General features: G+C 45.0%; 1 protein-coding gene across 1 annotated transcript in view; it reads left to right on the top strand.

Moving 5' to 3' along the window:
- CCDC148 (coiled-coil domain containing 148) overlaps positions 1–12,067 on the top strand; it is a 40,897-nt gene extending 28,830 nt beyond the window's left edge. Inside the window, exons 11-15 of the mRNA XM_068407218.1 lie at positions 2,853–2,993; positions 5,054–5,172; positions 8,535–8,652; positions 10,576–10,716; positions 11,921–12,067. Of these exons, the coding sequence (XP_068263319.1) occupies positions 2,853–2,993; positions 5,054–5,172; positions 8,535–8,652; positions 10,576–10,716; positions 11,921–12,067 (666 nt within the window). The remainder of the gene's footprint in view (positions 1–2,852; positions 2,994–5,053; positions 5,173–8,534; positions 8,653–10,575; positions 10,717–11,920) is intronic.
- Positions 12,068–19,721: the final 7,654 nt, after the last annotated feature.

Here is a 19,721-nt window from a genome sequence, read left to right as displayed (position 1 = left end):
TTGTCATTAAGAGATGTGTCTGTAGCATGGTGTACATGGTAAATACATTATTACTATTCAGATGTTGGAGTGAAAGAACTAATTTATTACTTTAATTACTTTTTTGTGTACTTTACATTATTGCAATATGCAGTATTGAAATAATGAACTGAAAATAGGAATGTACACATTCTGTTCAGCACAGCAATTTAATCATTCACTTGGCAAAACTCCTCTAATAATACGTGAGCTGTGAAATGTGCTTGAAATGCTGGCTGTAATTAAAAACTTTCAGAACTTTATGTTGGCAGCGCTCGTACTGCTAAAATGTAAGCTGCTTTGTGAAACACGCAGTGGGGGATCTAGTCAGGGTATTCTCAACATTAGTTTAACTACTAGGATTTTTTTAATATTTAAACAGAACTTTTACTGTTGCCACAGTAAACTCTACCCTTCTGCTTTTGCACTCGTAGGAATTAAAGAATGCAATCAAGAACACATTAATTTTTTTTGTGCGTTCTGTGCTCCCAGATTACTGCTTTAGTGAATCAGAATTAGTGTTCAGGAGTTTTTTGTTGCTGTTGTTCTTCAGATCTGCACAATACTGCCTCTGGAGGGAAAACCTGATGAATACAGTGGGCTTTCTTGAAAAGCTTAGATTGTAGGAACGTTGGAAGTTGAGCATCAGGTAGTCCCTTTTAAATAGCAAAATATTAAGAGTATGGAAATTCATACACAGAGATTCCTCAGCTGTTATGCTCCATTTCGCTGCCCGCCCGTTGTTGTACTGCTTAACTGTAGCAGTTAATCTTATGCTTGGGTATGGTGGCAAACTGCATGGAGCTTTTAAAGATAACCTCAGGCTGCAGGAGAGAAAGTAACTGTTGGTTAGGCTGTACCCCTGGATTCATTACAGGCAGAGTATCTCTTTAACAAGCTGGCTTTAAATCCTTCTGTAAAGAGAGTTTAATTTTACAACCACTGTAAAATTTCATGTTATTTTCATGCTGTCGCTGTGCCTGCAGTACATGAAAAGTCACAGCAGTGTGTAGTCTGTTGAGACACTGTGCAAAGAACAAAATATAATGGCTATTGAAGCAAAGCAGCGAGGCAAACACACCACTCAGAGAGGCAGCTCACAGAGGACCTCGGAGCAGAGGGAGCGCTGGATTTCTGAACAAAAGTCTTTCACAAGCTCAGAACAGAAGAATTGTTAGAGTCTGTGCACACAGCTAGTGAAATGCAGTAAAGGTGGGGGAAAAGTATAAGTAAAGTATTTCAGTATCTTGGTGTTAAAGTACTTACTGTAGTATAGAAAACCAGGTGAGAAATGGCTGAAATGCTGGTTCCTGTGCGGAGTCTGTTAGCGCTTGACAAATCCATCGCAAAAAGAGCTGGCAAGCCACCAGCAGAGACGTCGTTAATCCTGTTGAACCCAGCGTGAGACAGCCGAGCGTGCGACTGCTCCTGACAACACCGAGGTGCAGCGGGGCTCCGCTGACCGAGCGCGGCGTGCTGGAGCGCTGAGGACCAGCCACTGCCCGTTACTGGTTACTGAGGACAGGTCTTGTTTAACTAGTGCAGAGTGTCAGGATGGACTTCTGGCATGTTGACCTGCGGGATCCATCCTGCCCCGGCACGTTTGGTTGAGAAGCGTGGCAGGCCCTGTGACGAGAGGTGCCGTGGGGCTGGTCCCCGCCGTGTTCTGCACGTGCTTAACCGCCAGCCCAGGGCTGCCGGGCAGCGGGGCGGCAGCTGGCGTCCCTGTCCCCTCCGAAGGGCACGACGTCAGGTGTACAAGACCATGACAGGCACCGGTCACAACCCCTGCACAGGTGGCAGGGACCCGAGACTAACTTTGCACAGTTTGAAAGCTGACAAAAGGTGACGTCTCTGTCACTGGAGCCCGTTATTTCCACCGAGTCCCGGTTGGAAGCGAAGTGCTGTTACCTCTACTCTGCCCTGGTGAGGCCGCATCTGGAATATTGTGTCCAGTTCTGGGCCCCTCAGTTCAAGAAGGACAGGGAACTGCTAGAGAGAGTCCAGCGCAGAGCCACGAAGATGATTAAGGGAGTGGAACATCTCCCTTATGAGGAGATGCTGAGGGAGCTGGGTCTCTTTAGCTTAGAGAAGAGGAGACTGAGGGGTGACCTCATTAATGTTTATAAATATGTAAAGGGCAAGTGTCATGAGGATGGAGCCAGGCTCTTCTCAGTGACACCCTTGACAGGACAAGGGGCAACGGGTGCAAGCTGGAACACAGGAGGTTCCATATAAATATGAGGAAAAACTTCTTTACGGTGAGGGTGACCGAACACTGGCACAGGCTGCCCAGAGAGGTTGTGGAGTCTCCTTCTCTGGAGACATTCAAAACCCGCCTGGACGCGTTCCTGTGTGATATGGTCTAGGCAATCCTGCCCCGGCAGGGGGATTGGACTAGATGATCTTTCAAGGTCCCTTCCAATCCCTAACATTCTGTGATTCTGTGAAATGCCTGAGCTGAAGGATGCGAGCGGGCTCTGCTCTGGTAGAGTTGGTCTCCATTCATCCACAGGGTCATTAAGAAACTTACATGGGTTTGAAAGTCTCAGTGCTGAAGGGGAATTTAAGATCTGATGTTACTGGGATGGTTTTGGCAATATTGCCTGATATTTTTTCATGTGTGATTTTATTGCGTGTTATGCCAGTCAGTTGCAAATTGCACATTAACATGTGGAAAGGTGGTGCTTACTGAATGATTGTGTATTGCTGATAAGATTATAAATCCTAGTTTGTGAATGGATGACACGGGTTTCCTTCCCAGTCTCAGCTTGGCAGGATCACAGTATCACACCAGGCTGCTGCAGGACTGTCTTCTCAACCGTTTCTTGCAGGTTCTGCAGTGGAAAGCACAGCAGGAAGAGGCTGCGAAATTAGAAGCTGCTGTAGCTGCCAGGAGAAAAGAAAAGCAAGATGAGGAAGAAAGGCTACAGAGAGAACAGGAACTGATTCGTAGAGCTCAGGAGAAGGAGAAAGTATGAGAAACTTTTATACATTTTTACATGTGTGAATGTGTACAATTGCCTTTAAAATCTTTAACTGATCTCACTACCTCGTGTTCTTGTATTGAGTATTAGTGTAGAGATGAGCAAATGGTTAGTTGAGTCTTGCTGCTGCCCTTTTCTCTGTGAAGCTGCCTGCTTTGACACACCACTTGTGTCACTTCATTACCTTCCAAAAACCAGAAGAAGGCGAACACAGCTCCGTGTATGTAGCCATCTCCGCGTCACAGAGAATCAGCGCAGAGGCACTGCTGCATTTCTAACGTGCAGATTTGTGCTTTTTAGCATCGTGGCACAGACCATGAAGGCTTCCAGTGCGGCAGTTCAGTGTGCTGCAGTGCAGCAGAGGAGCCTTACGGTGTGTTGTCTGCAGGGCAGCGAGACGAGGGCCTGAAAGGGGCCTGGAGCACAGCGGTGACATTAACCGTTGCAGGATGTCAGAAGTCTGTCACATTATTCTACATATTTACGTGGTGACTATTTGGGACATGGCTTTGATGCAGAAGTCTAAACTTCACCTTAACAGAAAATCAGAAATCCACATAAAAATGATCCTTGAAAGGGCTACTACCCTTATACTGCAGCTGCTTGTCTGGTGAGGGTTCTGTGGCAGCAAGAGGAATCTGTAAAATATCTGTGATGAGCATAGAAGAAATGCCCACACTCTACCTATTTGTAGCCTAGGCAGGGTATGTCAAGCACTTCCAACCCTGAGAGTGGGTAAAATGACATAAAATCTTAAATACCAGTGCTACGTTTGCTCTATTGGACGGCAGAGCAGATTTTTTTCCTATATATTTAAATATGGAATTTCAGAAATATCCACTGGCCCCCAATTAGAGTGAGTTTATGAGAAAGCCTTCAGGCAATGTGGAATAGAGAAAGGGAATAATTGCGAAAGAGAGAGTTTTATTTCGTAAATAAGTATTCCAAACAATATTGAATAAAAGCATTCTGAGAAAAAAAAGGAGGCTGAGGGGAGACCTTATCGCTGTCTACAACTGCCTGAAAGGAGGGTGTAGCGAGGAGGGTCGGTCTCTTCTCCCAGGCAACTAGCGATAGGACGAGAGGAATCAGCCTCAAGTTGTGCCAGGGGAGGTTTAGATTGGAGATCAGGGACAATTTCTTCATGGATGGGGTTGTCAAGCGCTGGCACAGGCTGCCCAGGGCAGTGGTGGAGTCACCATCCCTGGGGGGATTTAAAAGCCGTGTAGATGTGGTGCTGAGGGACATGGGTTAGTGGTGGCCTTGGCAGTGCTGGGTTAGCGGTTGGACTCGATGATCTTAAAGGTCCTTTCCAATCTAAATGATTCTGTGATTTGCAATGTGTGTCACGGCAAGGTGGGAATTACAAGCTTGCTGCAAATTCCACCAGTTGTCTTTGAAGAGCTGCCCTGGTTTTAGGGACTGAATCCTGTAGAATTCATTCAAATGAAGAATTCAGAGTTTCACTTCAGCCATATTTGCTTTAAATCCCAATTCCTCATTCTGCATCCAAAACCCCCTCATCTTTCCAGGTAAACTTCCCTGCTCAGGTTTCACTGTCTTGCTTGAGGCCTGCCTTTCTCACTCGGCTTTGGAAAAGCTTCATGAGGAGCACCCAGATGCTGCTTCCCGTGCCTCAGCAGGCTCTCCACCAGCCAAAGGGAGTTGGGCTGGCTTGGCTCCAGCCATTTGAGCTGACCTGGGACACTTGAGCTCAAGGAACATTCACCTGAGCAGCATGGTTGGAGGTTTTGATGGCAGAGTAGGAAGGCAATGAGCAAATGGAAGTGGTAGTCTTCAGTTTGTGGTTGAAAATCATATTCAAATTAGTGTCCACAGTCTGATGTACTGTTTCTGTTGTGGGGGCTCCACACCCTCATATTCTCCTAGTGAATCTTTCGTTAGCCCATACTGTTCTAAAATATACCTTTTATTCTAAAAAGATCAAACCTGGATTTTCTTTAACTTAATGCTTTTCTTTATTTGTTCTCACTGCCTTGGCTTGTGAATGATTGTTATTTTGTTTACTGTCTTTGTTCAAACTCCAGGTGAAAAAGTACTGGGCTGAGAAACAGCTCAAGTGGCAAGAACAGGAAGAGAAAGATCTACAACGTCTGGAGGAATTGAGAAAATTAATGGCTAAACAAGCAGTTAAAGACAGAGAAAGGTAAAAGAAATGAAATGTGAATACCTATAGTATCAATAGGAACTTCTTATAATCTAATTTGCTTTGATCTCCCAGCTTTCTAAATTAGAATAAAGTGAGATAAGTAATTGTTTTTCTTCCTGTTTGGCAGTTACCCCAGTCTATACACCAAGGTTGCATCATGATTGTATCCTGGATGCAATTTACTTGTTAGTTTCAATTAATTCATATCCATCAAAGTTTTAGACCTTTGTAAGTGCTAAACTTGTAATCATGAGAGGGTGCACACGTTAAAACCAGCTCCCTCCGTGATTTTTGTAGTTGTAGCTGGGTAACAGGACCTTCTACATTCTCACTTTGCAAAATTATTTATAATCAGGTTTGTTTTGTTTGAGAGGCAAGCGAGAGGAGCACATTAGGCACTTAACAGCCTCAAAGATATTTGTTATTCTTTTAGAGGGTCTTAAACTCTCATCTAGTTGTAGATGCTCGTCACCTGTTTGTAATTTAGGACTTCAGCCTGTTAACTTTTGAATCCTTGCCAAGTCCTTGGTGCAGAACGTGGCCTTCAGTGACCTGTTGAAGTACTTGATTTCACAGAGGAATTCCTCTGTCACAGAGGAGCATGAAGAACCCTGTATGTAGCCTGGTTATAATTGCTTTCAAATCACAGGGAGCCACACAATTGCATGGACCAGAAATGTAACTAAAACAGGGTTAAAGTGCAATTAGAATATTAAACTTGGTCTTTAAGCGTTCTGTGGGAAACACTACTTTGATCTTACTTTGTTACGATACCTTGCTGACAGCTAAATTTAAATGTCTGTATCTTTATGTTACAAATATATCTATACCTTTCCTTAAACATATCTGCAGTGACTTTAGCTCATAGCAAAAGAAACGCACATACTTTAATTGCTGAGTTTTCAGCAGAACTGATCAGGAAAAAAATGACTTTTTTTTAAACCTGTGTACTGCACCATGCCATACGGTTAGGGAATGTTCTTTTCTTATGCTAATAGACATTGCAGAATAAAATATAAGGGAATGGGACAGTTCACTGAGGAATGTAGGGAGGAAATAATCGCACCTTCGGGCTATTATGAATCAAAAGTTGGTAAATGCTTAGCATTATGTTTCCCAGAATTGTCATACTGTACAAAATAAAACAGTTAAAAGAAAAATGCTTACTGTTTGTGGAGGTTAATAATTCTTTGAAATTACTTGATGCTCTTCATCTTCAGTGCCTTCAGGAACATTAATCAAAGGAGGGCAGAGAGATGCTGCTGTTATTAGGTGCTGTAGTGCTACAAGTACAGTATAAGGCATTTTAAAATCTGTATTGTGTTTGTAATTGCAAGATGGTGAATAGCCAGAGCTATGACCAGACCAAAGAACAGGATTAAAGGCACCTAAAACTGGATGTAGGATTCCAAGTAACGAAGTCCAAATTTGCTTTCTACAGCTCCTCTGCTTAGTGACTGTCTGCCTGTGGAGACATTTAACTGATGGGACATCTCATTTTTTGGTCTGGAAGTTCCTAGGTGGCTGCAGTTTTGTGCTGGGTGTGTGTCTTAGCACCGGTGGCTACTGCTGAAATGTTCAAATTAGTGTGTAAAGCAGTTTCTCTCCCAGCTGCCTCGTGCCTTGGCGACAGTGTGCATCAATTCAGGCTGTCACAGGTGAAACACAAGCAGAGCTTCTTAGCCACCAAGATAATGCTTTCTGCTGTTCATGTGAGATGTATTCAACTGCCAACAGCGAACAGGAGAAGGTGTGATATAGGGCAAAAAGCCTATCTGTGTTATAACACAATTTTTTAAAGTTTTCCTAAGTTTTCATAATAAACAAAGTTCATTATTTCCTATGAGACAGTGTCTGAAAGCAGAGTTTTAATGAAATTATGCTTATCAAAAATTAGATAAGTGTGTTCCCACAATACTTCAAAAAGGTAACTTTACTGAAACTAACCAGCTAAGCTCATTTTTCAGCTGATGATTTATTAAAATTGTTACTTACTGTCGTACTTAAAGTCAAAATTGAGTATTACGACGTTTTGATTTTAAACTTTTCTATAAAATTAAGTTTACTTTGAAGAAATAGTAGCTAAAACATTATTAAGTATAACAGAGTGAAAGAGAATTAACAGCTTTATTTGGATGGGGACGCTGTGAAATCAAAGCTCAAGTGAACATTTAAAACCAAGTGTAAAAAGTATTGGAAGAAAGTTCCAAATTAGGAACACAATGTACGGTTGAATATGTATTTATGAGGTTTCCTGCCTTCCCTGAGTGTAGATTTCATAGCTCTGCCATTGCCCTCTGACAATGAAACTCAATCTTTGTTAATGCTGGCCTTGGTCTCTCCAGCATGAGCCAGGGGATGATCTCCTTAGGATAACAAGTCATGAACACATGAACTATTGATGCTGTGGTCTTTTCTAGCTACCAACATAACTCTACGTCTAGTTCTGATTTTTGCAGTTTATAGCACAAGTTATACACCCCTTTGAGCTTACTAAAATTTCAAGAGTAAGAAAATAAAAATACATGTTTTCTTGTAGTTGAAGCAGCTCTTCTCCATTTCTCTAAAGGCAAGTTCAAATCTGAAGGGCGAGAGAAGGATAATTCTGAATGCAAAGCACAGCAACGGCAACTCCTGTGTAAGGACTAAAAGTGACGTACCAAGCAATATCCTACAGCTTCATGAGAAAGAGTTTGGCAGGGGACTGAGGGTTATTAGGAAATATGGTCATGGTGGTACTATCAGGGCTTTAAAAACCTGTGTGAATAGTTGACCAGCAAGAACAGTGCTGTCAGTAAAGTTTCAGGATTATTTGTGCTAACCTCCAGTCTTTTCCTTTAGGAGGAGGATGTAATTCTCAAGTTTTCTTGCTTCTTTCAGTGACAAGATCGGGAGTGATGTGTTTCCTTTGGTGGAAAGGGTTATAGGAAAGAGTTCTGCCATGCACAGATGTCAGAGAACATTTCTTCTTGGCAAAGAAAACGGGGGGGAAAAAAAGAGTAACAGGGCTATATAAAGCACGGTAGAGAAAATCTGTGTTCTAGAAATGAAATCTGAAAGGTTAGCCAAGTTGTTTAAAAAAACCCAACCAAACAAAAAAAGCCCCAAAACAAATAAAAAAAATACAGCTCCCCACATCCCCCTTCCCCAAAAGCCCCAACCAAAAAACTCCAACAAAAATAACACATTCAAATGAAAACGCATTTTTTTGCGTTTCCAGGTGTTTTGATGAACCGCTGTGTTGTTATTGGGTGGATACAGAAAACATCAGGCTAGTTCTCAAACTGAAATGTCCTAACAGAAATTTAAAATGACACTTGACCAAGGTTTCTTCCATGTGTACGTGTGCTGTTTTGCAGGGTGAAGTTTAGACAAGCATTACTAGAAAAACGGTTGCTGGAGAAAAAGGAACTGGCCCTTCAAGAAGCACGTGAAGAGGAGGAAAAAGAGAAATACCTTGAAGCACTCCGACAGCAGGTGGGTTTATCTCCTGGATACAGTATTTTCATATACAGTAATGAAACAAACACATACTGTCATATTACAGGAAAGATAAAAAGAACAATCTATCAAAGGCAAATAAATGAAGAAGTTAAAATGTGCTTCTGGTCTGACTGGAACAGTAATTCTGACATGTTATAAACCCCGTGTGCTTTGTGACTGCCAACAGGAACGTTAAGATGTTAAATTGCACTGTAGAAGCTGTTGATATCTGAAAATAGATAGACGCTATTTTTTCTGGGTTGTATGCCATTTCTCTTTAATTTTGTTTGTTTTTTTTTTTTTTTAATAATCTTAAGCCTGTCTTGAGTCTTAGGCAAGATTTATGAGTAATATAAATTCTTTTTAAATTCTGAAAACTTGCAAACCTTGGATGACTTCTCTTCAGAGAGAGATTTAACTCTCTGTGAAACTTCTACACATTATTTTAAAAAGGACCCAGAAAATGCTTGCTAATGTTGGTCATAGTAAATGTAGTGTTGGGTTTTTTTTCTACTGCTGACTTCTGGAGGAGTAATTTTACCTTCTTTTATATTTTTGTAGCTTATCTCCTTGTTTTTAACTCCAAAGATTAAAAGGAAAAATCCGGAGTTCACATTCTTTACACTCCAGGAACTGCAGCCTAAATGTGCAGCCAAAGGAAAACAAGGGAGGGGGAAAAGGTGCTCTTCAAACCCTTTTGATTTCAGATAATTTAAACAGCACTAATGGAGCAGCTTTCTCCCCGGGACTACCCGTGGTTAAAAATACGGTGTTTGATGCAGCCTTGACCTCACCTCCAGCACGTCCTTTGGCTTTAGGATTGACCATCCCAGGACAGTCAGCATGCCAGGGAAATTCTTCGTAGTCCCTTGTGGACTGTTGGTGGCTTATAAGTGCTTTCACTTCAGCATTTGGGTGTACAAAGTCAAGAAGAAAGAAAAATATAACAGGTCAAACACTTTAAGCCACCTTCTGTGGGAGAGCTGAGCATACCAGGAATAAATAAACCTAAGGGATCGTTGGCCTGTTATTTCAGTCATTTTATAAACTGTGGAAGTCAGGCTCATTTCCAGTCAATAATGCTTTATTTTTAATAATCTGATTCAAGTAAATATTTTGCAGTATTAACAGTGTTATTTTAGGTTGTCAGTGCATTTTTAACAATAACTATTACATCTTTTCTAAGCCATTGTTTTTTGTGGGAGATTTTACAAGAGGCTGGTTGAGAGTCCTGATCTGTCATTCTCTTCTGACTGACCCCATTCTCTTACCAAAGCAGAAAATGCTTCTAGAACAGCCTTTCACCAGAATGGTAGAGTTCCCACTTTGTTAATTTCTCTAACCAATATTTATTCTCTGTGTTTCACACTAATGAAATACTGCTTCAGAAAATATGCCCCTTGGTTACATATGGAAAAAAAACAAAAAAATCTTTACTAAAGTCACCCAGGCTGTATATTTTGACAGCCTGTAGATACAAAGATGACATTTTATTAGTAAGATGAAAAAAAAATTATCATACACAATTTAATATATTTTTTCTGGTTTCAGCCATTCAGATGGTGTCCTGATTTTGATTATTTTGCTCATGTATCTTTCTGTGTTTTCCAAAGTAGTATTAGCCTATATCTGAATATTTTAACACAAAGAAAATAAGCAAGGAAAAAAGGTGTTGACTCTTGCACAATATAGTCTGAGAGAATCTCTGATACTGATCGAACCACAGGAAATTAAACAGTTAAAACAGACGCACCTAAGGAAACGCCGAAGAATTATGTTATCTGTGGCATAATGGTTTTGAACATCAGAGCTTGTGTCACCCTCTGATAGAGAGCTGAGGATGCTGTGCCTCTCCCTTGCAGCATAAGAACCTTTTCTCACCTTAGCTAATTGTTATTTTCCTATCATGTATTTTAGGTTGCCGTTGTTGCAAAATTAGATCCAGCTAGAGCAGTGGCTGATACAGTGGCGTCTAGAGCTCGGATGGGCATTGGAGCCAAAGAAGAGTTTGACCTTCAGAAGCCCCTGTTTAAGTTGCACACGTACAGTGAGCAGCAGGTAACTCTCTGCAGTCATACTGTATGGCTTATTGTATGCACAGATATCGTAATAGCGATATATGATAGTAATATTAATAATATATCCTAAATAGCAGTATTAGCAGTAGAATATAGGGTATAATGTGTGTAAAAATAAAAGCATTTAGAGGTGGGGCAATCCCTCTGACCCAGTGTGGATGCTGGAGGAGCACAAGAGTGGACCACAAAGGTCCGTTGAGGTCCAGCGCAGGACTCCTGGGCTCTCCTGAGCAGCACCTCCCATCGCCTCCCCTGGGAGAGGACACGGGGTACATGGACCACGGCACTTCCCGTGTGTGCTGGGCGCTTCGGCTGATCTGGGTGCTCTTTCTTCATTTCCAGACTCACCCCTTTTACATTTTTATGCATTTATTTAAGAGTGCCTCCTTTCCACCTGCTCCAGTTAGTGCTGTACTAAGTATTTGAAGTGAGTTGACTCAACATAAAAGTTCTCCTGACTGTACACAAAAGAGCTGTGTCACAGGTAACTTCATTATGGGGTATTTTTTTTTCTTGGAAGATTATGCACAGACAAATCTCTTCATAAGCTGAAAACTAGTACCTTGACTATCTGTACACTACTGCTGGATTGGAGATCAGTGGGGATGTGATATGCAAGGGCTAAAGGAGAAGAAACCAGTGAGGTGTAAATGAAGCAGGAAGCTGAAGTAACTCTACTCCTATTTTCAGGTCCCTCAGGTCGCTGAGGACAGTGCCAGCTCGATTTCAAATGGAATTAAGCAACATAAGGGAGGATTTTCTGATTCCCTTCCTGTTCCCCATCTGCTCAGTCTCTGCATTTGAAATTATTCCCACTCTGGAATTTGAAAATTATGTTTTCAGAAGAAGTGCTGTGATATAATTCTATGGCATAAAAGCTCTCTTTTAGCACTGAATAAGCTGACATGTAATGATGTCTATAACTAACCTTGTCCAGCACTTCCCATTTTAACATATTTTAAAGCTTCTCAGCTCGGTAAAGGAGAGGTGTGGTACAAGAGATGTGCAGTGAGATAAGGCTTGTTCACAGTTTCCCTGCTTTTGAAGGCTTTATTTTATGACCATAATTTTCTGTCTTTTAAAACTTTTTCAAGATATACACCCGCAGATAACCTGTGAGATACACTGTGTATGAGGAAAGTATTGTTCTTTCTATTTATCATCGCTGTGGTTTATTTTAACAGATCCTTTCTGACCCCAGACTTCGTGTGGAGCTCGCTCTTCGAGAAGCTGGACTTCTTAAAACACTTTATGCAAAAGAGATTTTACCAAAAATTCCTCCACTGAAGCTTCCAAGAAGAGATATGGAATCTACAGCTCTTAACATGTAGAGCACCTCTCACAGCAGGAGGAGAGAACCTGCAGGGGTATTGTCTGGCCCATAATGTGAAAACTTTGAATAAATTCCCTTAGGCTGTGTCATGGAACTGCTTAGTTGTGAGCGTGTCCAGTCATTCAAAAAACCAACGTGCCTTTCTCGTGCAGTGCTGCACCACTCTGCACCTGCCCTGGTGAAGGTTTTACAGAGGTTTGGTGGGTGTGGGCTGTTGTAGTGTCATTTCCCATCTCCCTTTTTACTGGGAGATGGGACACCTGTGCGTGAAAGACTCCCACAGGCATTACAGGCCAGTGGGATATACAGGATCTGGAGTAGGAACTCCGTTTCTTAGTTGGCAGCATAAATCCAAAATAGCTTTGCAGAACAGTCACTTTAGATTATATTATGATACATGAATACATCCCACAACTTTCATGCCAGGTTTCTTGAGAATCTGATTCTTTTAATTATTAAATCTTCATTATCATGAATGTTTCTATTATTCCTTGATTATTATAAGAAGAAACTTAACCTTTGTCTATATTTAGAAACCAATTTACTGCAAACCAGTCATGCAATTTCATATTGCAGTTTAGTCTTTCAGCATAAATTATAAATCAGAAGTAACATTTCAGGTCTGGGATCTTTATTTTGGAGCTGAAACTACTGAATATGATTTTATTAAAAGAAAGGGAAATTGATGTCATTTCATTTTGTAACTGATTATATTTTCAAGCCTTACATAAGATGAGTGTAAAAGGTATGTAAGCAAGTTACAATGAGCAGTTTAACAAAAAATTTATGAGGACAATGAGTATCAGAAAGATCTGAACATCCATAGTTGTGTATCAAGCTGCACCAGGGGAGGTTCAGGTTGGACATCAGGAAGCATTTCTTCTCAGCAAGGGTCATTAGCCACTGGAAGGGGCTGCCCAGGGAGGTGGTGGAGTCACCATCTCTGGAGGGGTTTAAGAAAAGCCTGGCCATGGCACTTAGTGCCCTGGTCTAGTTGCCATGGTGGTGTCAGGGCAATGGTTGGACTCGATGATCCCAGAGGGCTCTTCCAACCTCATTGATTCTGTACCCAGATAATTATAGGCACTTCATTAATGTAATATTGTAATGCCTTGTAGGTGTTAATGGATCACATACGTACAGTGCCTTGTGAAACAGACGGCAGTTCCTCACTGTCAGAACAGGAAGCTGAGGCACAGGGCAGCGAGGGCCCGTGCGTGTCCTGCCCGCGGTGCCGGCTCAGCCAACAGTGTGCCGGCCCCTCCCGGGCACCGGGAGCAGCCCCTCTTCTCTTGGCATGTTCAGCGACTCTGCACCAAGTGTTTTGCAATCGGGGACGAGCAGTGTGGAGTTTTCACACCTCCAGCTGACAGTAACATGGGCAAAGTCTGGGGCGTGAGGCTGGTCTCAGCAGGTGCCTCAGCACGGGGAGGGGGCTTTGCTCTGGCCTGGCTGCTCGAGGGCACACGCTCAGCAGCAGACAGAGGCTCTAAGAAGGGTGCCAGCAAGGCAGGAGAAGGGCTGGTGCGACAGGCTCCCGAGAGCAAGCACAGTCTGAGTGTTGAAGTGATTTCAGTGGGGGGAGAAATGCTACAGGGACTGCCCGGGAGCCGTGGGAGCCTGCGACTTCGGGAGTTAGCTTTTGCATGCTTGTGCTAAAATTACAGTCTGTGTGTATTTGTGCGTTTTATTTTGGTATCTCATTTTGGTATCTCATTATTTTTAAAACACACTTGGCCAGCTTCACAACTCGTTGGGTGTTCCTGCAGGGGAGACCAGCATTGCTTTGCTTCTCTGTCGGAGACCAGCTTGGCTGCTAGACTGCTTCCCAGAAACAGAAGACCCCAAACTTAAGGCAGTTGATGTTGTTTTTTTCCTTGCTTTTAAAAGCAGATCTACAAGATAATTTCAGTGGTGCAAAATCTTTTCAGATTGTAGTTGGCTTGTCATCTTTTATAAATACCAAGGCACTTATGAAAGCGGTTCAGAATTCAGCTGTCCTTTATGCCAGTGTATGCAGTTTGACTGACAATCTGATTTTTTTAAAGCCTGAGAAAAACTTCTTTGTGAAAATTAAGTTACTCAGTTTCCAGATATACGAGTTGTCTGTGAATTTTGGTAGTCAGAAAAGTGGCTTAAATGTTAGACAGTGCCTGAAAGTCAAGTACCCAACTAGCACAAGGTCAGTTGTTGTGGTATCCAGCTGTTGCAAAAACTTAAAAGTTTGTGCCAACTTCCGTGCACATGAGCTTATATGCACGTTTATGTGTGTATTTATAGAAAAAGAAAAACACAAGTGATTACGATGCCAGTTCTGACCCCTCTGAGAACAGAGGGCTTTGCAGCAATGGTCAGTATTTTGCAAAGGAGCTCACCAAGGACACGCATCATGAGTAAACTACTGACTCATCAGAAACCCTGAAAGAGTGTCCAGCTTAGGGTGTGCAGCAGAAAAGCCATTTAACATCATCATCGTTAAGCTAAAAGCAAATAAGAAAAACAAGAGTCTGTTCACTGGACACTGTTATAGAAAATAGAGAGTTCACTGTCCCCTGCAGAGTTAATGCCCTGGACTGCGTTTCTGTAAGCTACGGCAGAGCAAACCTCACCTACCGAATCAGGCAAAATGTTAAAATATATTTATTTTCCTGGAGTGGTTTTAAATTATTTTCAGAAGGGATTTAAGGTACATTGCTGTTAGTACAGAAGTTTCGTAAGTGGACTTTGGGCTTGGCAGAACTGAGCTGGAATGGTGGGTTAGATTGTGTGGTAAGCGACTGGAGTGATTTTGTTTCCGTTCTGGAAGGGCGCTGGCTCCTGTCCTGGGATTCCTCCCCCGTCAGGTTAATATTTGAGCCTAAAATCTGCAATCTTGGAATGGAAACTAGGAACCAATTTCCTTGTCTTGTAAAAAGTGGAGTTTGCTGTCTCAGGGCAGCAAACCGTGTATCCCAGAGCCAAGTGCTGGTTGAGTTATCGTGTAGCTCAGGGGGACCGTGCAGGTGGGGTCCAGGCTTGGGCACCCATCCCAGCCCTCTCCCCTGGCTCCAGGGGGGGCTTTGGCTGTCCTGAGCCGCACCTGGGCCCGCAGAGCAGAGCCGTGCCTGGCACAGCTACTCCTCTCGCAGGCTGTAAAGCCTTGATGCAAGCAAAACGCATACCTGTGGCTGTGCCGACCCGGGCTGGGCGCTTCATTCTATTGCTCTTCCTACTGTTAATCCTCTCAAATAGCTTTTTGTTTAAATAAAACATGGCCTTGAGCAACACACAGATGGTCACACTTGCAAGCAGATCCAAAGGTTTATAAATAGTCCTCAGATTATTAATTCTTCATTTATTACATACGTTTCATCTACTCTGCAATCAGAGTTTAATTTTGCAAAGGAAACGGTTCCCGAGTAGCCAACGTTTGTTTACATAAATGTCGCGGGCTTCCTGACGTTTTCCGAGTGTTTGGGAGTTCTGAAGTTACAATCTTGTTGTAGGAAATAACTCGGAGAGAGTTCTGCCTATGTAAGAATGTAAAGACTTGGCATTATGTTGGGGGGAGGAAGGACAGTCAAAGATCGTCTTACCTTGTAGGAGTCACAGGTGCACACGGTGTGGCTGCTGAGCGTGGGAAGGTCGGGAATGTCCATGCTGCAGGCGAGGAGTTCACCCACGAGGTCCTTGTCCAGCTCGGTGCTCCGCACCACCACGTCCTCCAGAACCACCTGCTCAGGCTGCAGCTCGAAGGAGGCGAACACCGCTGTGCCCGTGATCACACAGACCCGGCCTCGAGCCCTGAGAAAACGAAGGCTGAGGCTCAGCCCGAGCTCATCACACTTGTGACCTGCTGCAAGGCTTCAACACGACAGGAAAGCCTCTGTAGATACACGTGTGACTGGGGGGCTGTTCTTTTTAGTGAGTAAAACTCACCTATTGCTGAGAACTTTTTTTATTAATACCTTTTTTGCTCTGAAGAAAGACCATGGGCAGCTTACCTCAGCCTCCAGAAGTGCCGACCCGTGTAGCAGTAACGTCTCGGTGTTTTGCACAGCGCAGCAGTTTGGTGAGCTCACGAAGCATGATGGCAATGGAAGGGATGCCCATCCTGTGCTGGTGGGAGGAGAGAGGAGAAAAACATCTTCCCCGCGACGCTGCGGCAGGTGACAGGTATGTGACTGCAGCGAGCTCACAGGGTTCTTTTGCTGCCCCTTTCCACTGATGAGGCCAACAGTAAATTTTTGAGGGGGGAGAGACATCTCAGGGTCTTTGTAGACTGTCTGGGTAAAGCATCTAATGCTCTTCTCCTCCCCTTGAAACTTTTAAGGCTCTTCTTATCAACAGAGCCGGCGTTCACCCCTGGGGACCAGCCCATCAGGCGCGCAGATGGTGCCTCTCCTGCAAGAAAGGCCCCTCCACAAACGCATCCCAACGGCCGAATGCTCCAAGACCTTCCCCGTGTGTTGCCTGTCCTTACACCATGTGCTGGCTTCCATTCTTCGTCGTGTCCTGCTTGTGCTCTTGGGGTGGTGAGTTTCAGTGAGGACAACCCACATCTGCGCTTCTCCGGCGCCTCCCGGCCCCTCCTCACCCCACACTGGAGCAGCTCCCCCACGCGAAGGACCACGGGTGGGTTCCTGCTTTGCAAATCCCGGCTCCCGAGGCAGCCTCTGCTTTCTGCCCAGCGCTCCCGCGTGTGCTCCCCTCAGTTTTCTGCTCCATCGCTCAACCACCCTTTTCTCAGCTCTACCTTTAAAAACAAAAGGTGTTTGGGGGTGTGGGGTTTGGTTTCTCCCATGAACAACGCCTCACGTTTTTTTGGCTTTGCGATCGTGTTCACAAACCTGAAGGAAGCGTGTGTGAAGAAGCACGGTTGATGTGATGTGCGCAGGCAGTTTTCGTGTTGCTTTGTCTCTTTCCATTTGCCTGAGAGACTGATGCTCTGGGAGGCTCGTATCGTCCTTTAGACATGAAAGCTTTTTGCACGTTGTTATTCTGGAACATCAGCCTGGCTTATTTGCCGATGCCTAAAAAATTTATTCCCATTGTAAATACCCAAAGCAGGAAGCTGTGTCCCTCCCTGCGCTATGTTTGGGTCCATTCGTGTTTCCAAGCAACTTGCAAAAATGCACTGCTGGCAGCTGCTGTGCACGAAGGGCTGGGGGGGACGTGGCGTGCTCGGCCCCGCGGCCCCTCGCAGGGGCGAGCCTGGGGGCTGACAGCTTCTGCATCGGCGCAGAACTGGTGCCGGGCCAAGAGCTCAGCGTTGGCTTTGCTTCTGGCTGTGCCACGACTGCTGCCAGGTTGGGAGACAGCAAAACTCACGGGCTTTTTCCCCTTGGATCCTGTCAGATCGATTCCCTCAGGCTTTTCCGTCGGTCAGGTTCCGTCTGGTTTTGTCAGAGGGACCAGATGTGAGCTCTGTTGTGACCCATCCCCTGTGAATCACATTTAAGACTGATCTTGTGCCTGAAGAGACGGCGGCCAGACCAAGCCCTGGGGTGTGAGCACCCACCAGCACGGCCTGTACGTGCCTCTTCCTTTGTGCAGTGCCAAAAATTCTGCTGCTCTTAAAGAGTAATTAATAAAGCAGCAAGATTTTCACTTCAGAGCTCGTGTCAATGTAGTACTTCCAGCAGCATTTCATAGCTCACGCGTGCTGGGAAGTGGTCTTTGCCTCCTGCGTTTCCAGGCTGCCCGGCTGGGCACAACACACCCGTGGGCGTTTTCAGGACGATGCTTTTTAAACTGACCTGGGCAAACGCCTTCATCCTGTCCGGGCTGCCGCCAGCGAGCACGAGCTGGGTGTAAAACACGAGCGTGTTGGCACTTTTTAGCTCAAACAGGTGCCAAGGTCCAGTTGTAGCGTGGCAGCGTCAGGCTGCACCGGACACGTCTCCCCCGAGAGCGCGGCGGGGTGCCGGGCCCTCGACATCAGAACAACGGAGGGTCTCAAACCAGGAATTACCATTAACACCAAACTGTTACTCCTTGAGGGTTGTGACTGCGCCAGGTCCAGACAGCTGTACAGCTGCACACACCTGGGTGTCAGTCCCAGGCCAAGAAAATGCAAAATAATTCAGCAAATTTAAGCCGTTTGTGTTCCTACTGACAGCAAAGCAAACCCAGATGTTAGAGTAGCTCATCGTTTAATTTATTCCATCAACAGTGTCGACTGCAATTAGTGAGCACTGCTGATGACACAGAGGCCATAAAGTCAGGGAGAAAAAGGATAAATTTTACATATTAGAAGAAAAAATGCTCCAGGGGCCGAGCGTGCGGCTGCAGGGGCAGCACCGACGGGCTGCCAGCAGTGCAGGGCAGTGGCTGTGCCAGGGGGCCCCGGGGCCCGCGGCCCTTCCCTCGCACCGCTGTTTGAGATGGAAGAGGGACGTGGTCGTGACAGGCTGGTTTTGACAGCAGGTCTCAACCAAAAATACGACATCCCAACATCCTCTTTCCCCTGTCTCCAGTAGATGATGATCAGATGCTTTGGGCAAATGCTTCCTCTGACGTGGGGGCCAATATAAAATCAGATTTTACAGAACTACAGGTTTTTAAAAGGATGGTTTTCTATTGGGATTTCTGCCCAAAACAAGCAAGGACAGATGACCTCCCTGCCCGGGCTGCCCCAGGTCGCTGAGTCCCTTTGCCGAGCAGCCAGATCCCGTCCCCGGTGGGAGCATCCGCAGAGCGGAGCTGCGGGACGAGGGGTGGAGAGCCCCGCGGGGCTGCCTCGCTTGTGCACCTCCTGTTTACCTTCCTGTCCCCAAACAGCGTGGCAGGTTGTGCGTCTCCGTTCCCAAGGCCAAGTGACACGGGACGTCCTCCTCCATCGAGTCCAAGTGCGGGTTTTTAATGTGTCCGAGCCCGGTGCTGCAGGGCGACGGGGCGAGGACGGGCCAGGGGCACCGGGTAGTGCCGCAGGAGTGGGGACAGGGCAGGACGGGGCGCGGGGTGGCCCTTCCCTGGTGTCAGGGACGGGGATGAGCCAGCTCTGCTGCCTTTCTGTCAGAGCCCCGCTGTCACACGAGCTGTCCCCCTCCCTGCTCCATCGCTGCTGGTAACTCTGACATCTGCCGTCTTATGTCGGCGTATTTGGCAAAAAACGTTTCTCAATATTTATCATCTAGTTTGTCAATGGCACCCTTGGCTCTTTCTTTAACATAACTCTGCCAGCAATATCCAGCAGGTAACGTTCTGTGCTGTTTTGTATGCGCCAGCTTATTGAGCTCTTAGCAAATTGGGATTTTATATTTTATTGCCCCAAGTAGCCGCCTGGCAGGACAGGTCACGCTAAATGCAGATTCTGCAGGCAGCAGGAGCCCCTTTGCCTTCCCCTTCTGCCCACTTTAATAGGTGGAAAGCAACTAAGTACCAGTACAGCTCGATTTTATAAATAAGGCTTAAACCAAACCCAGAGAACGTTTTTCTTGTCTTTCTAAAACAAATTCACCCCCTCCCCTGTTACCCACCCGGAGTAACCTGTTGTTTTGGTTGTCGTGGCTCTCCCGGTGTCAGCGGAAAGCGATACTCTGGGCAGGGGAAGGAAAACACCCGCTATTTCTTCAGCTGTTGGGCTTTGGCGCTCGGAGGAGGTTTTAAGGGGCTCTGCGGGGGGTTAAATACGCTCTCTGGCTTTGTGCAGCTCCCAAGATCAGCAGCGG

The sequence above is a fragment of the Nyctibius grandis genome, chromosome 9 (genome assembly GCF_013368605.1).
Source record: "Nyctibius grandis isolate bNycGra1 chromosome 9, bNycGra1.pri, whole genome shotgun sequence".
Taxonomy (NCBI): Eukaryota; Metazoa; Chordata; class Aves; order Nyctibiiformes; family Nyctibiidae; genus Nyctibius; species Nyctibius grandis.
This window is presented reverse-complemented; position numbering and strand designations above follow the sequence as displayed.